Genomic DNA, 26,170 nt, shown 5'->3' with positions numbered 1-26,170 from the left:
GCTCCTTTCTTGGAATGGCTGGCTTCTGTCACCAGTGGATTCCTGCCTATGCTCCCTTAACTCAGCCTCCTTATGACCTCACCCGTCATGATACCCCTGAACCCCTTCCTTGGCCCCCTGTGGCCGAGTTTTCCTTTTCTGCTTTGAAACAAGCCTTGTCTGCGGCCCCGGCCCTTGGTTTACCCGATTATTCTAAACCTTTCACCCTTTTCTGCTATGAACATGAAGGTTTTGCACTAGGCATTTTAACTCAGTCTTACTGCTCTGCCCAGCATCCCATTGCTTATTTTTCTACCTCTCCTGAGCCTGTTGCTTCTGGCTTACTGCCTTGTCTGCAAGCCATGGCTGCTGCTGCCCTGTTGATGAAACTTTCCACTGACCCATTCTGTTTCTGCTCTATTGCTTCACACTAGGACTAAATTTTTATGTGCCTTGCGTCTTACTAAATATGAAGCCTTACTTCTATCTTCACCTCATATTTCTTTGAAATGATGCCCTTCCCTTAACCCTGCTTCCTACTCCCTGTTCCATCAAATGGTGAACCCCATGATTGTGAGTTCCTTTGCACACAGCTTTTGAAGCCACGTCAGGATCTCCAGGATGAACCTCTCTCCAATCCTGATCTTGTCCTATTTGTTGATGGCTCTTGTTTTTGTTCCTCTGCTGGAAGCCTGGTCACTGGATTTGCTGTCTGTTCCTCCTTTGAGCCTTTTTTGTTTGGCCCTCTTCCCGATGTATCTTCTTCTCAAGTTGCCAAATTAGTGGCTCTTACTCGAGCTCTTCAATTTGCTACTGGACAACCAGTGACCATTTATTTGAATAGCTGTTATGCCTGTGGAGTTGTGCATGATTTTGGCCAACTCTGGAGGCTCTGAGGATTCCTTACTGCCCAGGGCTCCCTATTAAAAATGCCACATATGTCAAGGATCTTTTGGATGCTCTTCACTTGCCCTCCCAGGTGGTGATTGTCAAGTGCCTTGCTCACCAAACCTCCTCTGATGAAATTGCTTTGGGAAACTCACTGGCCGATGCAACAGACAAACAGGCAGCTCTTCTCCCAGACATCTCCCCCCTGTGCTGATATGCGCTCTGGACTTGGTCCCTCCTTCTTCCTCCCTTGATCATTTGGTCGCCACTCAACATTTTGCCCTGCCTCTGAACACCGTGTTTGGACTAGATCTTCCTGTGTTCCTGATTTGGCTGGGGTGTGGAGGTATCCGGATGGCCGCCCCATCTGCCCTCAGTCCCTTTTGCCTTACGTTGTTCATCTCCAATATGGACCTGCCCATGTTGGCCAGGAGGGAGTGTCTTCTGCCATCAACAAAGAATGGTTTGCTCCTGGAGCCCATGCTATGGCAAGACAAGTTTGCTCTACTTGTACTACCTATCAACAATTTAATATTGGTCATTCTGTTCCCATTCAACCTGGCTCCAACCCTCCACCTTGGTGCCCTTTTGTACATGTCCAGATGGACTTTATTCAAATGCCCAAATGCTGTTCTTATGAATATGTCTTGGTTCTGGTTTGCATGTATAGTGGTTGGGTAGAAGCTTATCCATGTGCAAAGGCCGATGCCATCACTGTTGCTAAATGACTCCTAAAAGAATTTTTGCCCTGTTTTGGTATACCCATCTATTTAGGGAGTGATAAAGGTACAAATTGTGCCAATCAGGTTATTAAGGAAATTTGCAAAGCTTTACAAATAGATCAAAAGCTTCATTGTCCCAATCATTCGATGGCATCAGGTAAGGTGGAACGCGTGAATTCCATCCTTAAGAAAAAGTTAGCAAAATTGTGTGACAAAAGTAACTTGAAATGGCCAGATTGTCTTCTCCTTGCTCTGATGTCTATATGAATGACTCCCTCTAGAGTAACTGGTCTATCGCCTCATGAAATTTTAATGAGGAGACCTATGGAGATGCCTGATTTTCCTCCATCTTTTCTTCACCTGGCTGATATTCATGTTTTGGACAGTGTCCTGTTAGACTATTGCCATGCCCTAGTGGCTACCTTAAAAGATTGTCATTTACAGGTTATGCTGCACTCCCTAAAGAGCCTCTACATCCTTGTCACTCATTGGCTGTTGGTGATTGGGTGCTTGTCAAGATATTTCAGTGAAAGAATTATCTGGCTCCTTGTTGGAAGGGCCCCTTCCAGATACTCCTGACCAGTAATACTGCAGTGAAGTGTCAAGGTCTGGCTTCCTGGGTGCATGCTTCACACTGTAAGAAGATTCCAGCCCCAGACAAGGATCCCAGTCAACTATCTGTTGTCAACAAGGCAAAAACTGAAGTTTTGCCCACCAAGGAAGCAAGTGCTAATAACCTCTGCTTCCCATCTCAATACAACCTATGATCCAAATAACGTCAGCACCGACCTCTACCATCTCTTCCGACAATCAATGAGGAAACATAAGGGTAATCCTATGGAGGCACAAAGACGCCTACAGGGAACTGCCTGCATTAGAAAAGGCCTTATGCCTGCTGTTTGGATTATTACGGTTCTGCTATTTGTTAGCCCCTTTCTCAATCTACATACAAAAAGGAAAGCTTCGACATTCTATATACTGAAGCTCCTGGCCAAATCAAGGAATGTCATTCTCTAAATGAGATCCTTCAAAAATGGCAAGATGTGCAATTGAGTGTACCAACAGATGCACCTAAAAGTCATGATTTTGCTAGCAACATGTATTTGGGTCTTGTTGATGCTTATCAAGCAGCTCATGCCTCCAGTAAGCTTGATAAGTATTGAGTATGCAATTATAAAGGGGATACTGATAATATGGTTTCTCTTTTTACCAGAGCCTTACCTCGCTCATGGTATTCCCAGCTGGTATCTCCCAGTCTTTTATGCTTTTTGCCACTAGATTTTTTTGCACCTGACCCATATTGGTCTATTGTTCCATCCCCATATAAGCCTATAGTGCTCCCCTTGCTTGACACTGCCTTGGGAGATTTTTGTTTAGAATCCAATGGTATTAACCTGTCTTTTAGAAATAGTAAAGAAATACAGTATAGCAGTACTAATATGGGGTATAGCGCATGTTATGTCACAATAGTTTTTGATGCTGTTTGGAGGGAACATCCGGGAAATCCTTTATATAGACCGTGCAACTTTAAATCCATTTTAAAACAAAACATCATTAGGTGTGATCCTTCAAAAGGGAAATGCATATTTGACCCTTGGCAACAGTATCCCTGTTATGACTACATGGTATATAAGGCTATCACTCCAAGTTCCCCTACAGGCCTTACTCCTTATTTCAGGGTTTGTTGTTGTATATTCAATTCCACCACTTGTCCTTTCACTTTTGCTCCCATATCAGTGCTATGCAGCAGAGTGAAATAACCCCATATTTTCAGCCATACAGTACAGAATCCAACGCTTCTGTTGAGGAATTATTTGTCTTTCCCCCTGCAAAGGTAGTATTTGGGATGGTTGCTCCTTCCAGATTGCGGTTCATTTGTGGAAACTGGGATTATCACTCTTCCCCTCCAGGATGAAAAGGTCATTGTTACTTGGGCACCATCTTTCCAGGGCTGTTACCCTTGGTAGCCCCTACTGACCTCCATAAACCTGTTTATTCTCATCCTAAACGTGACATCCTTTCCAGTGGATGGAACCAAATGTTTGGCACCGTTGTTCCCCAGTTAGGTATTAATATGCTATGGGAAGAATGCAAATGATTTTCTGTTCTGTTAGAAACATTGATCAACACTACAGTTTCTAGTTTAGACATCATTGGTTCTGAACTCACTGCAATGTGCACCACTGTTTTGCTGAATCGTTTGGCTCTTGATTATATTCTAGCCAACAAAGGAGGTGTGTGCAAGCTTGTGGGTTCATCATGCTATGTCTACATTCCTGATGGCAGCAAAAGTCTATTCCACAATATTGTTAAAATACAGCAAGCAGTACGGAATTACAAAGATGGCCTCCTTACCTCTTTTGGCGATTTTAATGATGTGGGGTTTGGGGGAGTTTTTTCTAACATGTTTTCTGGTCTAGGAGGCTGGATCGTATTCTTTTTGTTATCTGTTCTGTTTGTCCTTTTCCTTTTATATCTGATGTTTTGCCTTGTCAAGAGATGCCTCTTTACTGCCATCTCCAAATCCTCTCCAGTGCCCATTATGACAGTTACTGCCCATGCTGCTACTTCAGCCCCTAATCTACTGTACCTTCACATCATTCCTCTTTGTCCAGTTCTCCTTCTTTACACTCAGCTAACCTCCAGCTCTCCTCTGTTAGGTCTTCTGTGCAGTCAGTTGTCATTTTAACTGCAGAAGATCCTACTTATGTAAGCTTACTCACAGATGATCTTAATTATGCTCCTATGCGCAGATCCTCTACTTTTCGGTCTGCTTAGAGCATTTTTTCCTTTTTCCTCTATAGATGTAATGCCTGCCAATCACAGTAGTTCTCCTCCTTGATCTTACATGAAGGACAATGCATTTATAATAGGATTTGCTTCTTGTGTATTGCTTGCTGATCATGTGTGTAGTCCTTATGGACAAGAAGTGGGGACTGTGGGAAATGAGAAATATTGCCCCTTCCCATCCAATAGGATAGGAATGAATAAACATAGAATAGTCGCCATATTAGTGATTTAAAGCTTTAACTTGAACTTTATGCTGTTTCAGAATAAGAATGTGCTATTTGTAATCAGCTGGGCTCTGTGCAATATAAAATGCAAAGTATGTAATTCTATACATATTTGGAATATACATATTTTACCCATGGGAAAAGAGGAAGTGAAAGTAGCAGATGTATAGAAGTTTCAGATTGGGAACTATCATTGCAAAGTAAAAATTATGAGTGGGTGGTCAGTAGAAGAAAAGTATAAAATTGTTGGTTTAAGTCTGGTTCGGGGCCATTGGTCTATAGCTGTTCTATTGGAATATGCTATTGCCACTTGGTCCTCATTGCAATGGGTTATTGATATAAGTAATGCCATGTTATTATGCTATGTTCCAAATTATTAGAAAATAAACCTCTGAATCTTAAAGTAAGAATTGTTCTTTGTGTTACTGTCCTTTGTCTTTTCTACTGGGTTTTTCCACGACACTAGGGTTTTATAAACTGCTACTAATAATTTGTGTGATCATGATTCTATGCCTCTGTTTATACAACCCAGGATTTTATTAGCTTTTTTGGCTGCTACAGCACACTGCTGGCTCACAATCAAGTGATCATCCACTAGGATCCCAAGATCCTTCTTACAATTGCTCTTTTTGAGCCAGGTCTCACCTAAGCTATACTTAAATCTTTGATTTCTCCTGCCTAAATGTAAAACTTTGCTTTTCTCCAGATTAAAACTCATTTTGTTGGATAGAGCCCATTGTTCAAGTTTGTCAAGATCTTTTTAGATCCTGAGCTTGTCTTCTGGGGTGTTGGCTATTCCTGCCAGTTTGGTGTCATCTGCAAATCTGATGAGCTCCCATTCTATTAAATCATCTAAGTCATTAATGAAGATATTGAAGAGTACTGGGCCTAAGATGTAGCCTTGTGGTACCCCACTGTTTACTTCTCTCCATGTGGATGTAATACCACTGAGGACTACTTGCTGAGTATGGTTTGTCAGCAAGCTACAGATCCATCTGATGGTGTTGTTAATTATAATTATAATTATATTATATAATTATCAATAATATATAATATATATTATAATTATATAATTATAATATATAATTGATATGCAGATGATACCACTCTAATGGCAGAAAGTGAAGAGGAACTAAAGAGCCTCTTGATGCGGGTGAAGAAGGAGAGTGCAAAAGTTGGCTTGAAACTCAACATTAAGAAAACCAAAATCATGGCATCCGGCCCTCTCAATTCCTGGCAAATAGATGGGGAAGAAATGGAGGTAGTGACAGATTTTATTTTTCTGGGCTCCAAGATCACCTCAGATGGGACTGCAGCCAAGAAATTAAAAGACGCTTGCTCCTGGGGAGGAAAGCTATGGCAAATCTAGACAGCATACTAAAAAGCAGAGACATCACCCTGCCAACAAAAGTGCGTATAGTCCAGGCCATGGTTTTCCCAGTTGCAATGTATGGCTGTGAAAGTTGGACCATAAGAAAGGCTGAGTGCAAAAGAATTGAGGCCTTTGAACTATGGTGCTGGAGAAGACTCCTGCGAGTCCCTTGGACTGCAAGGCGTTCAAACCGGTCAGTCCTAGAAGAGATCAACCCCGACTGCTCTTTAGAAGGCCAGATCCTGAAGTTGAAACTCAAGTACTTTGGCCACCTAATGAGAAGGAAGGATTCACTGGAGAAGAGCCTAATGCTGGGAAAGATTGAGGGCAATAGAAGAAGGGGACGACAGAGAATGAGATGGCTGGATGGAGTCACTGAAGCAGTAGGTGTGAATTTAAATGGACTCCAGAAGATGGTAGAGGACAGGAAGACCTGGAGGAACATTGTCCATGGGGTCGCGATGGGTCGGACATGACTTCGCAATTAATAACAACAATATATAATTATACATTATTTTATTTTATTTTCCAAAAAAGGATCTATAAGAGAAGAACAAAAATAATGGACATGTGTCATATTCAGCAAAAGCTGAAATACTTGTAGATGACTTCGTTCTCTCAAAATGCTTTGGGAAATAACGAAGTTTTCATTTGAAGAGTGGCAAAATGTTCATTAAAAAAAGTGGGGAAGGGAAGAAAAACTCTTGATAATCTTGTTGTCAACACTGCAACGAACTGAACAGAAGCCATTTTCATTTTGTTTTCGGTTGCCACATATTTAGAAAGGAAGGAGGGGGAAAATGTAGTTTTAAGTTAACAATAACAATTCTCATGTATGGGAACCAAGACCATTATTGATAACATTTTGGCCGGCTGGAGATCTGGGAGGAGTGCCTGCATTTAATAACAATTGGTGAATATGATTTTTGACATCTAATTGGGATGGGAATTGCAACTTGCAACTTTGTAAACAGGGGGAAGGGAATTTGGGATCACCTTTATATGTGCCGTTATTTTGTATGTTCTTTGAGGAAGAATTCCTTGCCTTGTTCCTTTAATTGGTCTCATCTACCGGAATCATAATATTAACCCAAGACTCAAAACTATTTTAATACCATGGAATCCTGAGCTCTGGTTGCCTACCCAAAATCTTGGGAGGATGACAAAGACTCAGGGAAGATTCCATGATGGAGAAAAAGGAAGAGCCTGCTACTGGCCTCGAGGCTACAGCGACCACATCCATAGATGGAGTACAGGCCATCATCCCAATAGAGAGCATGACTTCAGTGACTCTGGCAGCGGGTGAGAGGCCAAAGGAACAGGAGATTCAGTTGAGCCCTTATTGCTATGGGAGGGGGTCCTATCTATTGGAAACACTTGGCATTCAGAAACAAACCAATTGAAAAAGAGTTCAGTAAAGGCCGCTGAAGCTGAATTCCTGCTAACTGCTTCTCACAAATCATGCTCTCCTGACCAAAGAGGCACCAAATGACTAGCACTTTGGGACGAGTCAGGTAAGTGGAAATATCTGATTGCAATCCGGGATGACAGATACCTCAAAGACTGTCCCCAATCCAGGTGAAGCCCCAGTCCCATAGCTGGGGCCAAAGCTGCCTCCTCACAACCAAAGCTACCAGCTTTAATTTCGAGCCCAGTATGGAGGTGAAGCCCGGACCGGCCTCCGCATCACGATAGCCTTGACCGCGATTGGCAGCCTGTCAGCTCTGATCGCCGTCGACGTTATGCCAATCTTGACCATCGGCAACGGTATGTTAGCCCCAATCAGCACCATCGCTATGCGAGCCCTCACTGGTACCCACACCAGATCAGCCCCAAATGTTATTAGCATAGAGCAAGCCCTGATCGCCACCAATACCCAGATAGCCCTGATTGATATCCATGTCAGGCCAGTCTGAATCGATATCAGCACCATGCTAGTCCAGACCATCATCGTTACAGACTTAGCCCCAATCAACACCCCTGGTGACTTAGCCCTGAATGTTGCTGATGTCACACCAGTCCAAGGCCTCTGCCAAGAGCTGACAGAGCATGAGATCAATTGCAACAGTATGGGTTGCTGCAGGTTCTCTTAGATCGACAGCAACCTGCAGAAGCCGCTCCTTTCAAACTCACGCTTGATGGCAAACCCAAGAAATTAACTTTCTTTTTGAATCAAGTGTGCTTTCACATGAACAGGAATGCCAATGCCTATCCAGACCCTTCCAACATGGTCAATGTGGTACTGGCAAACTTGGGAGGGGAAGGCAGCAGAATGGTTGAATGGCTTGTACAACAAGCAATCACCTGAGCTATGGGACTACAACCTGTTTATCCAAGGTCTAAGGACCAGGTTCGAGGATGGTTCCCTAGCCCTGCAAGCTGAAAAAGATATTCATGAGGTAAAACAGAGGGGGTCGGCCAGCAAAGGAATACATGCGTGAATTCCAGAATTGGCAGAATTGTGCAGTGACCTGAGCAATCGCTAGTTCATCATTTCAAGTCCGGATTGGACCCAGATCTATTCCAGGCATGTGTCTACAGGGGGATCTCTGATCAACTCCACAAGTGGTATCACTTGGCCGTAAATTTAGACATTGAGTTAAACTGCTATAGGAAGCCACCAACCCCTGGACCTAGATTGAAACCAGATCCAGCAAGGCATCAGCTTCCCCAACGAGCTCCACTGGCCAGGACCACTGGAGCTCCAAAAGCATCAGCTGGGACCCCAATCAAATGTTTTAGATGTGGCCAGCCAGGTCAACAAGCAGCTGTCAGTCCAGTTCCTTTCCCTCAGCCAAAAAGCCGTTTGACTACATCAGCAAAACCAAAAGGGAGCCCACGGTCCACCAGAGAAAAATCACGTTGGATTAACCAAGAGCAAGCCACTCAAGTCACCTCCCCTACTCAAGAGAAAGCTGAGGCCCTGACTGAAGCTGCCCTTTTACCTGCTCCGTATGACAATGATGATGAAGGAGAAAACAGCCCAGTGGTGAGTCAGCCTGTTCCACCTTTTTCCCTCTCTGCCAAGCTCAAGACAGGAGCACGGATGGACTTACATGTATTGATAGACTCTGGGTGTTCACAATGTCTAATCAACCTCCCTACTATTCTCAAGTTAGGCAACAGAGCTAAAAAGCTTTCTTCACCCATGAGGTTCAAACAGGCAGATGGGTCCTTACTGGGTGGAGCCCTAGTCACCCACCTAACAAAGCCAGTATGACTAGAGGTGGGGAGCATTGGGAATTTATCTGGTTTGTGGTGGTCCCAAAAATGACTGAGGTAGTGATCTTGGGATTAGCCTGGTTGGACAAGTGGAAACCTTTAATATGATGGGAGAATGGAATGAGAACTCTGAGGTTAGCCATAGGGCCATCACCCCCCAACCCCTCTAGTGACACCAGCAGGATCCCAGATCAGCCTTCTGAAACCCTAAAGGTGGCAGCAAATCACCTGCCATGAGTGCCTCTCATTCCCAGTTAATACTGAGACTTGGCTGAAGTGTTCAGCGAGACAGAATGTGACATCCTACCCCCCCCCATAGAACCATTGACTATGCCATTGAGATTCTACCAGGAGCTAAATTGCTAAAGCCAAAGATGCAATGACCCTCCTCAAAGTGAAGGAATTGAGAGAATACATTGATAAAAAATTAATCGAGAGGTTTTATTGAACTCACAAAATCCAAACTGGTTGTCCCCACACTTTTTAAGAAAAAAAAGATGGATTGCTGAGGCTCTGTGTGGATTTTAAAGTATTAAACACTATTAGCATGGAGAATATGTGCTGTCTCCCTTTAATGAAAGACATGTTAGCCCACCTGGAGAAAGGATGAATTTTTACAAAGTTAGACTTAAGAGAGATGTATTATCGGGTGAGAGTAAGAAAAGAGAATTAAAACCTTGCACTTACACTTTGAAAAAACTCACTGACATGGAGCACAGGTGCGCCATTTGGGAGAAGGAAGCCTTTGCAGTCAGATGAGCCTTATTTACTTGGAATCATTTCCTAGAGGGAGCAAGGTGCCTTTTGAAGTATGGACTGATCACAAAAACTTAGAGGCACTGAAATTCCCTGTAAATTGTCCCCCAAACAAGTACACTGGGCGCAATATTTTAATCATTTTAACTTTACCTTGAAATATATACCGAGTAGAAGGAATTTTTTTAGCTGATGTCCTCTCCAGACTGCCTCAATATAAAAGCCAACGTGAACAGATCATAGATTCATAGCCACGACGTTAAACAAGCTGGTCACTTTGGATATTTAAAGACACAACACTTAATTTGGAGGCAATTTTGGTGGCCAGGCTTAAAGAAAGATGTGGAGAACTATGTAAAAAGTTGTGCAGTCTGTGCTACCATGAAGAGAATCCCAGGAAAGCCCCCTGGACTGTTACAGCCTGTCACAGATCCTTCTCAGCCATGGGAAGAGATCACTATGGACTTTTTACCAAGTTAGACTTAAGAGAGGTGTATTATTGTTGAATTGCCAGAATGTAGAGGAAATATGGTAATATGGACTGTAATTAATTTTTTTTTCAAAACAAGCTCACTTTATAACATGCTCTGGCCTCGCATCTGTCCAGAAATTAGTCAGATTATTCCTTAAGTATATTTACCAGCTGCATGGTGCACCAAAATGGATGATTTCTGACAGGGGAGTTCAATTTATGGCCAGATGTTGGAGGGATTTTCTCAAACCGTTTGGTTCTACACAAGGACTATCATCGGCTTTTCATCCTTTTACGAATGGAGTGGCTTAAAAAGTGAATGTATCTTAGATGCTATGTAGATTAGCAACAGACGAACTGGACTTATCTCCTCCCTTTTGCTGAAGTGGCTTATAATAACACAGTACATAGCAGCGCTGGACTTATGTCATTTAAAATAGCCACTGGAAGGGATTTTATTCCAATGCCTGAATACCCCCAGGACCCTCTTCTCTCTCAAACATTAGATCAGTGGGTATCTGCTTGGAGGGGTGTTTGGGACAATACAAAGAAAGCTTTAACAAAAGCCTCAGAGATTTGCAAAAAACAAGCTGATAAGAAAAGAGCACCTCAGAAATCATTCCATGTGGGGGGGAAGGGTTTATCTTTCTACAAAGTATCTAAGACTTAAGTTACCTAGCAAAAAATTGGGACCAAAATACCTAGGACCATTTCCTATAGTCCAGATCACAAACCCAGGCACTCTAGAGTTAAAACTCCCATGTCTCCTAGGAAAGATCCACCCAGTGTTCCATAGAAGTCTGAAGGCCTTTCAAAGAGTCAACTTTGATAACCCCTCCCAAGAAAGCACCTGGCCTGCTTGTGGTGGCCGGAGAGACACATTACAAAATAAAATACATTCTTGATGCTAGATTATACAAAGGTAAATTGCAACATTTGGTGCAATGGAAGGGATATCTGTTATCAGAGGCCACCTGGGTGAAAAATACTGATGTGAAAGCTGATAGATTGATACACAAATTCCATGAAAATTTTCCATGAAAATCCAAATAAACCGAGAAGGGATTCTTAATTTTTATTCTTGTTTGAAATGCAGGATTTCTCCTTTCTTTAAAGGGAGCCGAATGTCAACACTGCAATAACCTGAACTGAAGCCATTTTTACTTCATTTTCGGTTGCCACATATTAAGAAAGAAGGCGGGGGAAAGTGTAGTTTTAAGTTAGCCATAACAATTCTCATGTATGGGAACCAAGGTCATTACTGATAACATTTTGGCGGCCTGGAGAGCTGGGAGGAGTGCTTGAGTTTACTAATTGGTGAAGGTGATTTATGATATCTAATTGCGGTAGGAATTGCAACTTGCAACTTTGTAACCAGAGGGAGGGAAAATTAGTCTTGGGTTCACCTTTGTATGTGCCATTATTTTGTAGCCAAAAAAATATGTTCTTTAAGGAAGAATTCCTTGAAGTTCTTTTAATTGGTCTCATCTATCGGAACCATGACACTTGTCTTTAAAGACAATCACATTTCTTCCAGGTAGAATAAACATATCTTCATGAAAAGAAAGAAAGAGAGACATGTCCTCTCTACCCTTAAAATACTACAAAAACTCTGGACAATATTAAATCAATAGTAATTCTAATATTTGAATTATAACTATTGAAATCACCTGAATGTCAGAGTTTTGAAAAAATATAGAACAGAAGCAAAATATCCCTGACTTGTGATTGACACTCTCTCTCTCTCTCTCTCTCTCTCTCTCTCTCTCTCTCTCTCTCTCTCTCTCTCTCTTTCTCTCTCCATGTAGCGAAAGAGAGAGAGAGAGATAGAGAAAAGAAGGAGGAGGCTGACCAGTTACCTGAATATTCCCTGCATGTGACCTGCCTGCTGAGAGGGCCTGACCATCATCATCTCATGTGAGCTGCCTGGTGAGAGAAACTGATCACCATTCCACCATGTGTCCCAGCCTAGCAATGGTGCCTAAGTGTCAGAATCCAATTATATTTCATCTCTAGTTATCAACTAAAGAAAACCCCACTTCTGCCTTCCCTGGATTCTGTCATACGATGAAGGGAAGGGGGTGAACAAAGGGTCTTTATGGCTCTCACTTCCTTCAGTATACTTCAAAGAGACTGAATGTGGATAGCATTAAAAAGGCCTAATTATAACAAAGGGGGCTATTACCTTTCATATAGTTTTCTCTGAAATCTCCATCCAGCCCACAGTAAGAAAAAGGGGGTGGGAATGTAATGCCTGAGACTGTCGCTGGAAGTAGGGGGTGATTTGGGGGGGCTACTGGGAAACCCCTTAAAACCTTGAATGGGAGAGCTTGGACCCCAAGTCCTATCTAGAACGCCTGCAACCATTTTCTCTTAATAAAGGATGCCTGTTGGAAGAATTATTCCAAGAGTTCTGTCTTCTTAAGATGCAAAGTGGGGTGGGTCCTTACATTAGACAGGACTTGCAAAATTAATCCACCTGGAAGGGAAACCCTTGCTGGGGGATTTTGCAAAAAATTACCATGTCAGACAATGGAGCAAGAAAGGGGGAAAACTCCCCGGAAAGAGAGCCGCTGACCCAATTGGAATCTTGCCAGATGTCAAGGGGTCAGATTCCTCAGGAGAAGAAGTGGTGGAGACATGGGACCACAAGCCTCGCTGGTCAGTGGGCATTGGAAAGAAAAGTGAGTGGGGAAAGGAATCAAGAAAGGTGACCCTGAGACGGGGGCCCAAGCAACCAGAATGGAAGCAGGAGATGGAGAAATCCCTGCACGCAAGTGAAGAGGGAGAAAGCTGGGCACCATACTCAGACCGGATCCTAGAGAAAGCTATTGACATGATGAAGAGAACTCTCAGCTCCCTAGGAGAGGAGAATCCTGAGCCCTATGGCCGCCCTAGCTCCTGGAGCTGCAAAGGGAGAGACACCGAGGGGGAAGTGGAACCTGCAGCCCCGGGGACATCTGCTGATCCAGTCGTCCCCACCCCCTACCAAACCACAGATGGAGATCTGGACGGAAGACACTATCACCAACAATGGAGGCACCAATCCATTCCAAGACATCTGCCGTTGGAGGTGAAATTCAAAGGGGAGGCAGCACTCTTGGGGTTTTTCCTAACCCAAGTCCTCAGCTACATGGAGGAATATGGGCGGGACATCCCCAGTGACAAAGCCCGCATTCGGATCGTGCAATCTGCCCTGGACGGACCGGCTGCAGATTGGGTGGTGAACTTGCATGACTCCAATGCCCCAGAACTCAACGACTTCAACCATTTCATGTCCTCTCTGAGAAGACGATTTGAACACCCCCTGGCTGATCGCAAAGTCCGCAAAAGGATAAAAACGATGAGGCAAGGCAAATGCCCGGTGGCTGAATGTATGCAAGAATTCCGGGCCATTGCCAGCAAACTGAACTGGCCAGAAGAAATCCTCCTTAGTCATTTCAAAGACGGACTAAATTATGACTTATATGACACTTGCCTGCCCCGAGGGGACCACACAAACTTGAGGAATGGTACATCTTGGCAGAGGAAGCAGAGATCGACATATTGAAGAGACACCGCCGAGGAAAACAATGGAGCCGCCCCCTGCCTGAGTTGGCACACGAACCAGTGAAAACATTGGCTACAGCCAAGAAGCAAATGGGGTGTTTTAAGTGCGAAAGAGAAGGGCATCGAGCTGCAGAATGCCGCTCCAAAGCCCCCCAGCAGAACCCAGACAGATCCCCAATCAGCAAATCCGGAAAGTCTTCAGCTAAGCCAAAAGAAACTGCCATGAGAATGATGGAAATTGCGGAATGCCCCACCTCTGCTCATCAGAGGGAAAGAACTCCAGCCTACACCGCAGGGCGTGTGGATGCCTCAGATGACAGCTCGGAGGACGAACCCCTGGTAAGTGGATACATCGCACCCATCTTCAAGATAGTGACTATATTAATTCCCCCCATGGCCGAAGCCGTGAAGGGGAAAGCCTTAATAGACTCTGGCTGCACCCGCTACCTCATTAGCCCGACACTAGTGGGGAATCTGGGCATTCCATCGAGGAGACTGGAACAACCAATCTCATTTGGCCACTTAGATGGATCCATAGCAGGGGGGGTGCCAGCTACCCTAACCACTCTACCAATACACCTCTCCCTGGGCAAACATGAGGAGGACATAACGTTTGTGGTGACCCCAGGCATGGAATGCCCAATGATCCTAGGGATGGAATGGTTAAAAAAATGGAACCCCTGGGTAAATTGGAGGATGAGAGAAATCAAATTCCCGAAGGGGGACCCTGTGGACTTAAAATCCCAAGGGGGGCTACCAGAATCAAGAATAGCAAAAGCATCCATGGGAGAGGAAAAGGGACTAACAGAAATACCAGAGGAATACAGAGACCTTGCTGAGGTTTTCAGTGAGGAGAGGGCGAATAAGCTCCCCCCCACTGACTCACAGACTGTGCCATTGAATTCAAGCCTGGGGCAAAACTCCCGAAGCCCAGATTATACTCCATGAGCCCAAAGGAGAAGGAGGAAATGGAAAGATTCATAAAAAAAAAGCTAGAGAGAGGGTTCATTGAGCCAGCCAAGCCTAAAGTGGCTGCCCTGGTCCTCTTTAGAGAGAAGAAGGATGGCTCTTTACGCTTATACGTGGATTATAGGGCCCTGAATACAATCAGTGAAAGCAACCTATACCCTCTGCCCCTCATGAAAGACATGCTGTCACACCTCTCGAAAGGGAAAAAATTTTCTAAACTAGACCTAAGGGAAGCTTACTATCGCGTGAGAATTAAGGAAGGGGACGAATGGAAGACCACATTTAACTGCCCCTGGGGTGCTATCAATTCAAAGTCGTGCCATTTGGATTACAAGGGGGCCCTGCAGTCTTTATGCAATTAATCAAGGACGTTCTAAGGGAGCACCTGTTCAATGGGGTCCTTGTTTACTTGGACGACATTCTTATCTTCACCGAAACAAAAGAGGAACATGTCAACCTTGTCAGAGCGGTTTTAAAGAAACTGCAAGCCGCCCACCTATATGCTAAACTCTCAAAATGCGAATTCCACCAGGAAAGGATAGACTACTTAGGTTATCGCATATCCCCCCAGGGCATTGAAATGGACCCAGAGAAGGTCAGAGCAGTATTAGATTGGGCACCACCCCGCACAAGAAAGCAACTACAAAGTTTCCTGGGCTTTGCAAACTTTTACCACCAATTCATCCCCTCATTTGCCCAGATAGCCTTGCCCCTCACTAATTTACTAAAAATGAAGGGAGCATCCTCAGTAAAACCTAGCCAGCCACTAACATGGACAATGGAGTGCCAAGCAGCGTTTGAGAGACTGAAGAGACTTTTTTCTGCCGAACCAGTACTAAGGCACCCAGTCATGGACAAGCCCTTCGTAATACAGGCAGATGCAAGTGATGTGGCAGTGGGGGCTGTTCTATTACAAGAAAATGATGATGGAGTATTGCAACCCTGTGCATATACATCCAAGAAACTCACAGAAACAGAACAGCGCTGGCCCGTATGGGAGAAGGAGGCTTATGGGATACATTGGGCATTACTCACGTGGCGACAGTTCCTGGAAGGCAACAAAATCCCCTTCCAGGTGTGGACTGATCACAACATTTGGAAGCCCTGAAAACGTCCAGGAAACTCAATCCCAAACAAGCCCGCTGGTCCCAGCATTTTCACCAGTTCCAATTTAAGCTCAAACATTTACCATGGAGAAAGAACTTCCTGGCAGACGTACTATCTCGCATGCCTCAATATAACAGCGCACGAACCACAGACTCTAGACCAATAATGGAAGAGTCACAACTGGCAGCACCAGTAACCACAAGAACCCAAGCCAAATTAAAACCACAACTGGACAGCCAAACTGGAATTGAATTCAGAAAAAGTTTGGAAACAGATGAATGGTTCCAGAAAAACAAAAATGTGTGCACAATGAGAGACGGGTTGCCTTGGGTAGGGGAAAAGTTATATATACCAACAACTCAAAGAGTCACTTTCATGCAGCTTTGCCATGACACAAAATCAGCAGGGCATTTTGGATTTGTAAAAACTTTACACTTAATTAAACGGCAATTTTGGTGGCCATCAATAAAAAAGGACATAGAAAGTTATGTGGCCAGCTGCCCAAAATGTGTGTTTGCAAAGAGGTTGCAAGGGAAATCGCCAGGACTATTACAACCAGTGGCAAATCCCTCAGCCCCCTGGAAGGAAATAGCCATGGATTTTATAGTGGAATTGCCAGAAAGCAATGGGAATACTGTTGTCTGGATGGTCACGGACTTGTTTTCCAAACAGGTGCATTTTATCCCTTGCCAAAAGATTCCCACCACAAAAGCCTTAGCAAAACTTTTCATCCAGCACATTTACAGATTGCATGGGGCACCCCAACGCATCATCTCTGACGGGGGTGCAATTTACGTCTGCATTTTGGAAGGAATTTTTATCCCTCTTAGGAACCACTCAGGGACTGACATCTAGCCATCATCCACAATCGAATGGGGGGGGGGCTGAAAAAATGAACTCCGTACTTAAGCAATATTTAAGATGTTTTCTTAGTTTCCAGCAGACTGAGTGGGCGGACTTACTCCCTTTTGCAGAAGTTGCCTACAATAATGCAGTCCACTCCAGCACAGGTTACACTCCATTTCAAATAGCCACAGGTCAAAGTTTCAACCCCGTGCCAGAATTAACCCCAAACGAACCAACGATCCCATCACTGAAAGAATGGATGGAAAAACTACAAAACACCTGGCCAATAGTTAGAAAAGCACTAGATGAAGCTAGGCAGGCATACAAAGCACAAGCCGATAAAAAAAAGGGTTGAGCCTACACCATTCATTATAGGTGAAATGGTGTACCTATCTACAAAATACCTAAAGTCCCTACAACCCTGTAAAAAACTTGGACCAAAATATATTGGGCCTTTTTCAATTAAAAGAATCATAAACCCAGTAACAGTAGAATTAGAATTACCAAAAAATCTCAGGCAAATACACCCAATTTTTCATTGCAGCTTGCTGAAAAGAGAGCATCAGTCAGCTTTACGGCCAAAAATTCCCCCACCACCACCTCCAATCATGGTGGAGGGCGAACAACACTTCAAAATAAAGGAAATCCTAGACTCTAGGAGATATCATGGAACGACTCAGTACCTAGTTGCCTGGAAACACCTCCCTGCCTCACAAAACGAGTGGGTCCATAAACGTCATGTCAGAGCCCCGAAGCTTTTAAAGAAGTTTCACACAGAATATCCTAACAAGCCTGACTAACTTTTATACCTGTTTTGTTTTCTTTCAGGTGGATCTGTCTTATTTTTGAGGGGCAGGATATCAGAATCCAATTATATTTCATCTCTAGTTATCAACTAAAGAAAACCCCACTTCTGCCTTCCCTGGTTTCTGTCATACGATGAAGGGAAGGGGGTGAACAAAGGGTCTTTATGGCTCTCACTTCCTTCAATATACTTCAAAGAGACTGAATGTGGATAGCACCAAAAAGGCCTAATCATAACAAAGGGGGCTATTACCTTTCATGTAGTTTTCTCTGAAGTCTCCATGCAGCCGGCAGTAAGAAAAAGGGGGTGGGAATGTAATGCCTGAGACTGTCGCTGGAAGTAGGGGGTGATTGGGTGGGACTACTGGGAAACCCCTTAAAAGCTTGAATGGGAGAGCTTGGACCCCAAGTCCTGTCTAGAATGCCTGCAACCATTTTCTCTTAATAAAGGATGCCTGTTGGAAGAATTATTCCAAGAGTTCTGTTTTCTTAAGATGCAAAGTGGGCTATGTCAGTGCATATATTCCATTCAAGGCAAAGATTTTGAAAGCAAGCTTTCAAAAGCAAGCAACTGCTGGACATACTGGGCATTTGGAAGTCATGCACCACTCCCTTGTGGGTGCACAAGAAAACCCACAGCCTGAGAGGTTCAATTGTATTCTTCTGGACATGTTAAGGATGCTGACTGCAGAGAAGAAGCAACATTGGACACAACACATTTCTACTGTTGTGCACACATATAATAGCATGAAAAATGATGCTACAGGGTATTCTCCATATTGACTGATGTTTGGCAGAGAGGCTCAACTGCCAGTAGATATAGCCTTTGGCATCCCAACAGACAAAACCTCCCTCAATTCACACTGCAACTATGTGAACAGGTTGAGAAGGAATCTGAAGATGGCATATGAGAAGGCTCTAGCTGTTTCAGCGGTCCAAGGACAGAGAAACAGGACAAATTATGATCTGATGGTGAGATTCAAGATTTGCAACCTGGCAATCGGGTATTATTGAGAAATCTGGGCATTCTTGGGAAACATGAACTGGTGGACTGATGGAGTTCTGGGCCATATATTGTCAGTGAGAAGCTACATGGATTTCCAGTGTACTGGATTCAAATGGAAGGGAGTTCAGGGCTCTGAAAGCATGGCACCAAAATCATCTATTCCCTTTAAATGAGGCAATACGAGCCTCTCAGCCATCTGCTACAAAAGCAACTGAACCCTGCCCGACAAGGAGGAGACGAGTGACAACCTGCTCCATTGTAGCACGAGAAGAGGATGACAATGATGAGGAAAAGGGCTGTATGAACTGGTTGTGGTCACTGGAAAATATTGCAACAGCTCCCCCTGCATGAGGCACTGAGATGGGGCCTGAGCAGCTCAGGCCCTGAATTTGTACCTAAAGCTCAGGGACAGGGAGAAGTCCTTAAAGAACCCGAGTGGAAGGCTGAGTAGCCTAAGCAGCTGTCAGAACTGGAGAAAATGTTACCAACTCCAGAGATTCTTGGGTTGGAGGTGCCTCTGGAGGAAGACTCAATCCTTCCACATTCCTTGCAACAGCCAGAACCAGAGATTGGGCCTCTAGCCCCTGAGACTTTTGGGTGCTAGAAGTCATTCTATACAGCTGAACTCAAAGTACAGAGATGAAAACAAGTGATAAATCTCCTTAGAAGACTGACATATGATGCTTTAGGCCACAGCACAGTACTCACTGCTAGACGAAATTCTGATCCATCTCCTGATACCCCAGACTCTTGGTGAGCACTCCTCACTCTTTGGGGGACCAAAGAATTTTGGGTGGGGGGAGTATGTAACGGGGATGGAATGAGCTGAAGAGGCAGCAGGGAGATGCCTGGAGGAGAAGTCAGCGAGAGGGCAGAGAGGAGTTGGGACTCATGTGAGGCCCAGGCTTCTGTGAGGTAAACCTGAGGGAGAGAAGGGAATAGAATGGGAGAGGCTTCTATGGGGCAAGCCTGAAGGAGAGAAGGGGATAGGATAGGAGAGGCTTCTATCCTATATATATGGATGGGGTTGCACTGCCCAAGACAGAGCCAGTGCATAATCTGGGGTTTCTCCTAGACTGAAAACTCCAGGTGGCCTATGCACAACTGCGGTTTGTGCGCCAGTTATGCCCTTTTCTGAACCAACAATCCCTGCTCACAGTCACTCACACCCTAGTCAGCTCCCATCTTGACTACTGCAATGCATTCTATACACACAGACACACACACACACACAGTGTATGTGTGTGTGTATTCCATGAACCAACCATGTAATGAGTTAGCACATTCATAACTAGCAATATTTGTAAACGATCTTCCAAATGTAATGCTGTTATTAAAATTATGCATATTATAAAATCCTGAGACCTCCATCCTTTTGTTTACTTTGAATGCTATGATTTTAAGGACAATCAAAATGGTTTAATTACAATGATGCAACAGCTCAAAAACGTATTAAAATGGCCTGATACATAAAAAATAATTTATCTGAAATCTGATTAATGGAACAAAATCAACACTGTGTTAATATATTACTTATAAATCAAGTACTCAATCATAGTAACTTATTGCTTTGACACAAATCAAACTTTTTAAAGAAGTTAAACTTTAATTTGAGATATAATTATTTCATTTGATTAATAAGCTTTACATTAAATTTTCTGATGACCCCATCACTTGGGCAAGCTATGAATTAATTATACTTCATGCAATATTCCAAACTATTTTTTGTTGCTGATGTGACCATGTTTTATAAGAATTTACCTTCACAGTATACACTGTCATCTCGAAGAGCTTGGAAACCATCTCGGCAGCTACAAACTGCCTTTTCTTCAACATTTCTGCAAAAAGAATTTTCTAAACACTTATGTCCTTCAGAGCAAAAGTCATGGCCTAAAAATAAACAAACAAACAAATTCTAACTGAGTGACAGTGTAGAAACATAATGATCCATTAAACATGAACCAAAGCAATGAAAATGAATGTTTCTTTATTAGAATTCCCTCTACAATGAGTCCTGGGCTCCCATCCAAACTTCACCAAGAGGTCAACAATATATTGGGCAAGAATTATAGAAAAGGTACATCAACAGTCATGAATAATTACATAGATGAGAAAAGCTCCCAAACTCTATATCAACAGTAATATAATCAGCCAGACCTAGCCTTAGGCTATTGCCTTGATCTTGATGTCAACCTTGATTTACATGTTTTTAAATCAAAGAATAGACATTTATTTTAAACTTATTGTTTCTTTCTTCTGGATCACTTAAATTGAATTAGTCTTAATTCACACAAATGTGTTATTTCTATACAATGGTACTTCTTATTGCTAACACAGGAAACATATTTCAACACAAAAAAATAAAGTCTTACTAAGAAAATCTACTTTTAAAAGTACATTTAACACATTTTATAAATACAAAACGTCTGTTTTATTTTAATTAATTTCTAGTTTCTTTTTCTTACAATGCTTTTACTGACATTTATTCTTTATTTTCTTTTTTCAATTCAGAACAAGAATTTATCACTGTTTCCAATTTTATTTTATAATTCATATTATGCTTATGCCTGATATTGTATTTTATATAGTTTTGTTTGCATGGCTTCACAGAAATTGTGATTAATTTAAAAAATGGCACCCCATAGATGTATTTAGTACTGTCCATTCCAATCTCTCCTTTAAGGCTGAATGAAAAGATACCTTTAAATCTACATAGAAATCTCAAGAATTGGGGCTTTTTTCCCTAACAAATAGTTTCAAATACATTAATCTGCTGTTGATAGTTCTGCTCACTTGGTCTAATCAAGTTTTCCTCATGTTCTCGCCAATCAGAGCATATCTCATTCAGATATTTAGCATAAGGTTCATTAATAATACTTAACAAGCTGATTGGAAAGAAATTAGCAGGATCAGATTTATCACTTTTCTTAAAGATTGGGACAATAACAAAACAGTACTAGTGTTTGGGCATCTGTTTACAGTGATCAGTCTGTCTAAAGGGAGAGACTAACATGGAAATCAACACTACTTGTAAGCTTTTATTAATTGTGTAGAAATCAGATGTCCAATAGCTGCCTTCCCATTTTTAGCTGGTTTTAAGTTTGGGAATTAGAAATTTCTGAACTTGAAACTGAAGATTTATGAAAAAAAGAAGAGAATTGGTAGTGTTATGTCCTGGCTTGCTGAATGACTCAGCAGGCTCAGGAGGCTGTAGAAGGCCTGGGCAGACCATGTGGTTGCCTGGGACCAGACAGGCTGTCTCCAGCCTTGTGAGCATGTGCAAGGTGGGAGACTAGCCTTGCTGTTGTGGTTCCGGCTAATGAAACATTCCAAAGAACTTCCAGGCATTTATTTTCCTAAAAGTCTTTTATTGTTACAAAATGTCGGCAGAGGCACAATGGAGGGATGCTAGGATCTAAGTTCTCTTCCTCTGAGCAGTTAAATTATCAGCATGTTCCCTCCCTAAATTAGCCGTCATATCTCACACTATCCAATTAGTGTGAAGGTCAAATGTTTTCTTCCTCTTTCTTTCCCGGGCGTTACCCCCAACGCCCCTTCTGCTCTTTATTAACCCCATATTTACCAGACAATTCTGCATATTGTCAAAAGCAAGAATATACAATATTTGCAGCGTTGACAATATTTGCAGCGTTGACATGATAGGCTGATGCTGTCCCTGCAAAAGGGAATATAAAAGGGCCAGCGCCATTTTGTTTGCTGTTCTGTTCTGTTTGTGATCTCAATAAAGAAGTTATGTTTGGTTACTCCTGCCTTGCTTTGATGTCTCTGATTCTAAAACAGAACATTGGTGATGAAGGTGGGATTGGCTGCAAGAAGAACAACAGGAGAAGCTAGGCTGACTTACTAGAGGAGGCCTGAAGCGCTGGGAAGTTCAGCGTCCAGAGGAAGCGATTGCCTGCCAGTACGAGAATGCTGGAGGTGAGCTCGGCTTCATGGGACCCCATCTCATACCTTGCAGCAAGAAGCATTGAAGAGGCTTCAGGCTGTAACAATGTCAAAGCTAGGCCATCTATCGGAATTTGATACTTCTCACCCTGAGCACTGGAGCTCCTACGTGGCTTGAGTAGAGGTACTTTCGAGTAAACGAGGTCCAAGAAGATGGCCTTAAAGCTGCTACATTGCTGTGTGTCTGTGGGCAAGAGACACACAGACACACAAGATTCTTGTGGGCAAGAATCTTGTAGCCCTAGCACCATTGGAATCAATCAATTGTGTATGCTGACTTAAAGAGGATGCTGCAAGAGCACTTCGAACCCAAGCTCTCAGTAATTGCATGGAGGCCCACCTTTGAGCAGAGGGATCAGAGGCCTGGTGAGTCTGCTGTGAACTTTGTTGCTCCCTTAAGACAAGCAGCTAGGCCTTGTGCATTCAAGGATCTAGAAGAGAGGCTCCAGGATCTTTTAGTTTCTGGGCTTCGGAGTCATGAGCTGCAACAGAAACTTTTTGCAAAAGAAGATGTGTCATTCCAAGATGCATTAACAGAGATTTCAGCTGAAGAAGCAGCGGGCAGAGCGGTGAAGACCTTGAGGCTTGCCAAGAACCTCTCAACACCTAGTACCGTCCATCAAGAGGTCGCTCAGAGGGATTCCGAAGAGGAGCCCGAGATGGAGGTAGACAGGCTTCAGCAGCAAGCAGAAAGAAGGCCTCAGGAAGGTAGACAGCAGACAACCTCAGTCCCTCAGTGTTTCGGGTGTGGAGGTCACCATAAGCGCTCTGACTGCCAGTTCCGCTCCGCTATTTGCTGGGCATGTGGCAGGCAAGGCCACATTGCCTCTGTCTGTTTGGGTCGCCAGAAGAATCGGTCTCCAGAAGAATTGCCTCTGAAAGGTACCAAGGTCCCCAGCCAAAACAGAGTGGGCTTCTGCGCATCCCGTTTTCAAAACTGGGGTTCACAGGCCACTTCAAAAGAAGCTTCACATTGATGTGAAGTTGCAAGGGGTTCCCTTGTCGATGGAGTTGGACACAGGGTCCACTCTATCAATAGTTTCCTTAGGCACCTTTAATAAGGTTTGCAGCAGAAGTGGCCTACGAGTTAAACTCAGGCCTTCAAATTTAATCCTTACTGACTTCCAGAATTCCAGAGTCAGCATGAAGGGGGAGGCCATGCTCAAGGTGCAATGTAGGAGTTTTGAAGGGCTGCTAGATGTGGTGGTAGTTGGGGGTGATTGTACGAGTCTTATTGGACTCGATTGGTTCGAGGCCCTTGGGATTCAAGTGACTGGACTTCACAATCTGCAAACGTCAGGCCTGGCAGAAGTTTGCAAGGAGTTTGCTGATGTGTTCAGTTCAGAGCTTGGCTCGTACAAGGGGACTCCCATTGCTTTACGTTTAGACCCAGCCATCACATCCATCAGGATCAAGCCCCAAAGGGTGCCTTTTGCCCTAAAGAACAAAATAGATGCAGAGCTGGACAAGCTGCTCCAGTAGGGCATCTTAGAACCTGTGGACTCTAGTCCATGGGAAACCCCTATAGTCACACCACTGAAGGCCAATGGAGAAGTCTGAATTTGTGTGGACTATAAATGTACACTAAATAAGGCATTGCAGCAGCATGCCTACCCGGTGCCTGCGGTGAGCCACATTCTGGCTTCACTCAAGGGGGAGGGGAATTCTTTGCAAAGCTTGATTTGGCTCAGGCCTATCAACAGCTACCTGTTGATGATGCAACGGCTGAGGCCCAAACAATTGTGACGCACCGGAGAGACTTTAAGGTAAAAAGGCTGCAGTTTGGGGTTAATGTGGCCCCTGGAATATTCCAGAGTGTGATGGAGCAAACGCTCCGTGGAATTCCTGGGGTCTGTCCCTACTTTGATGATGTCCTCATTGCTGGGGAGTCATCTGTGAACTTAGCGGAAAGGCTGAGGGCTGTCTTGCTGCATTTCCGCCAAGCAGGGCTGAAGCTGAAGCAAGACAAATGTAAGATTGGAGTTAATCTCCACTGAATTTCTGGGGTTCCATATATTAATGCTGAAGGCATCCATCCTGCTGAATCCAAGTTCAAAGCAATTCAGCAGGCCCCAAGTCCCAAGTCCAAAAGCAAACTTCAGGCTTTTCTGGGACTGTTAAACTTTTACCATGCATTTCTACCTCACAAGGCCGCAGTGGCTGAGCCATTACACCGGCTCTTGGATAAACAGACTCCTTGGTAGTGGACACAAGTCCATGAAAAGAGCTTTTCAGAAGTCAAGGCCTTGCTTTCCTCAAATGCTGTGTTAGCTCATTTCAACGAGCAATTGCCTGTATGCATAGCCTGTGACGTATCCCCTTATGGGGTTGGGGCTGTGCTGAGCCACCTCAAGGCTGATGGGACGCAAGTCCCTGTGGCCTACTACTCCAGAACTCTCTCATCTGCAGAGCGTAATTACGTGCAGATTGACAGAGAAGCCTTGGCAATAGTGGCTGGCATAAAAAAATTCCATGATTTCTTATATGGCCACCATTTCACGGTCTACACAGACCATAAGCCTCTGCTGGGTTTGTTTACAACAAATAAACAAACCCCTCATATAATATCCCCTAGAATGCTGAGATGGTCAATTTTCCTGTCAGCATATGACTATACTTTGGTCCACAAACCAGGTAAAGAAATGGTCCATGCAGATGGCCTCAGCAGATTACCTCTACCGCAGGTAGAGGCAGATCCTGCTCCTGCTCTTCGCATTCTCTCTATTCAGGAATTGTCTGAATATCCCCTCAATGCTAGGGACGTGGCTGCAGAAACTGCCACTGATCACACGCTTACACGCATGCTGACATGGATGTTGTCAGGGTGGCCTGACATGTGTCCAGGCTCAGAATTCCAGAGTTTCTGGCAGAGGAAACACGAGCTTTCCCCCTTTCAAGGGGTGTGTCCTGTGGGGAAGCAGGGTAGTCATCCCAGCCTCATTGAGGACTAGAGTCTTGCAATCTTTACATGAAGGTCATCCCAGAATTGTCCGGATGAAGGCGCTTGCGTGTAGCCATCTATGGTGGCCTGGGCTCGATAAAGAGATTGAGACCCAGGTTCATGGGTGCCAAGTGTGCCAACAGTCAAGGCTTGAAATGCCTCAGGCACCTGTACATAGGTGGGAGGAGACACATACTCCATGGTCGAGTGTACACATTGACTACGCTGGGCCCTTTCAGGGGCAATTCTTCCTTCTCCTCATGGACAGCCATTCCAAGTGGCTAGAGGTTATTCCTGTCTCCTCCACTACTACTGCTAGGACCATCCAGGTGCTGAGAGGAATCTTCACCTCACATGGTCTTCCAGACGTCCTTTTCTCTGACAACGGACCCCAATTCACATCTTCTGAGTTTCAGGCTTTTCTTCAAGCCAACATGATCTGGCATGCCACATCTGCGCTGTTCCATCCAGCTTCCAACGGCCAGGCTGAGCATATGGTGCTTACTACCAAAGATGCTTTAAAGAGAATCACTCATGGCAACTGGCATCCCAGGTTA

General features: G+C 43.9%; 1 protein-coding gene across 8 annotated transcripts in view; it reads right to left on the bottom strand.

Moving 5' to 3' along the window:
• Nucleotides 1-26,170, bottom strand: part of LOC120308080 (protein NEL-like) — a 374,605-nt gene that overhangs the window by 142,268 nt on the left and 206,167 nt on the right. For all 8 annotated transcript variants that reach the window (XR_005556738.1, XM_039343560.1, XM_039343562.1 and 5 more), the window contains exon 12: nucleotides 20,468-20,596. Coding sequence is in view for 7 of the 8 variants with exons in the window: in XM_039343560.1 (XP_039199494.1) it covers nucleotides 20,468-20,596 (129 nt within the window). In the remaining variant the exon portion in view is untranslated. The remainder of the gene's footprint in view (nucleotides 1-20,467; nucleotides 20,597-26,170) is intronic.

The sequence above is a fragment of the Crotalus tigris genome, unplaced genomic scaffold (assembly GCF_016545835.1).
Source record: "Crotalus tigris isolate CLP2741 ecotype Arizona unplaced genomic scaffold, ASM1654583v1 scf7180000017864.473447, whole genome shotgun sequence".
Taxonomy (NCBI): domain Eukaryota; kingdom Metazoa; phylum Chordata; class Lepidosauria; order Squamata; family Viperidae; genus Crotalus; species Crotalus tigris.
The sequence above is the reverse complement of the archived record's forward strand: the minus strand, read 5'-3'. Positions and strand labels throughout refer to the sequence as shown.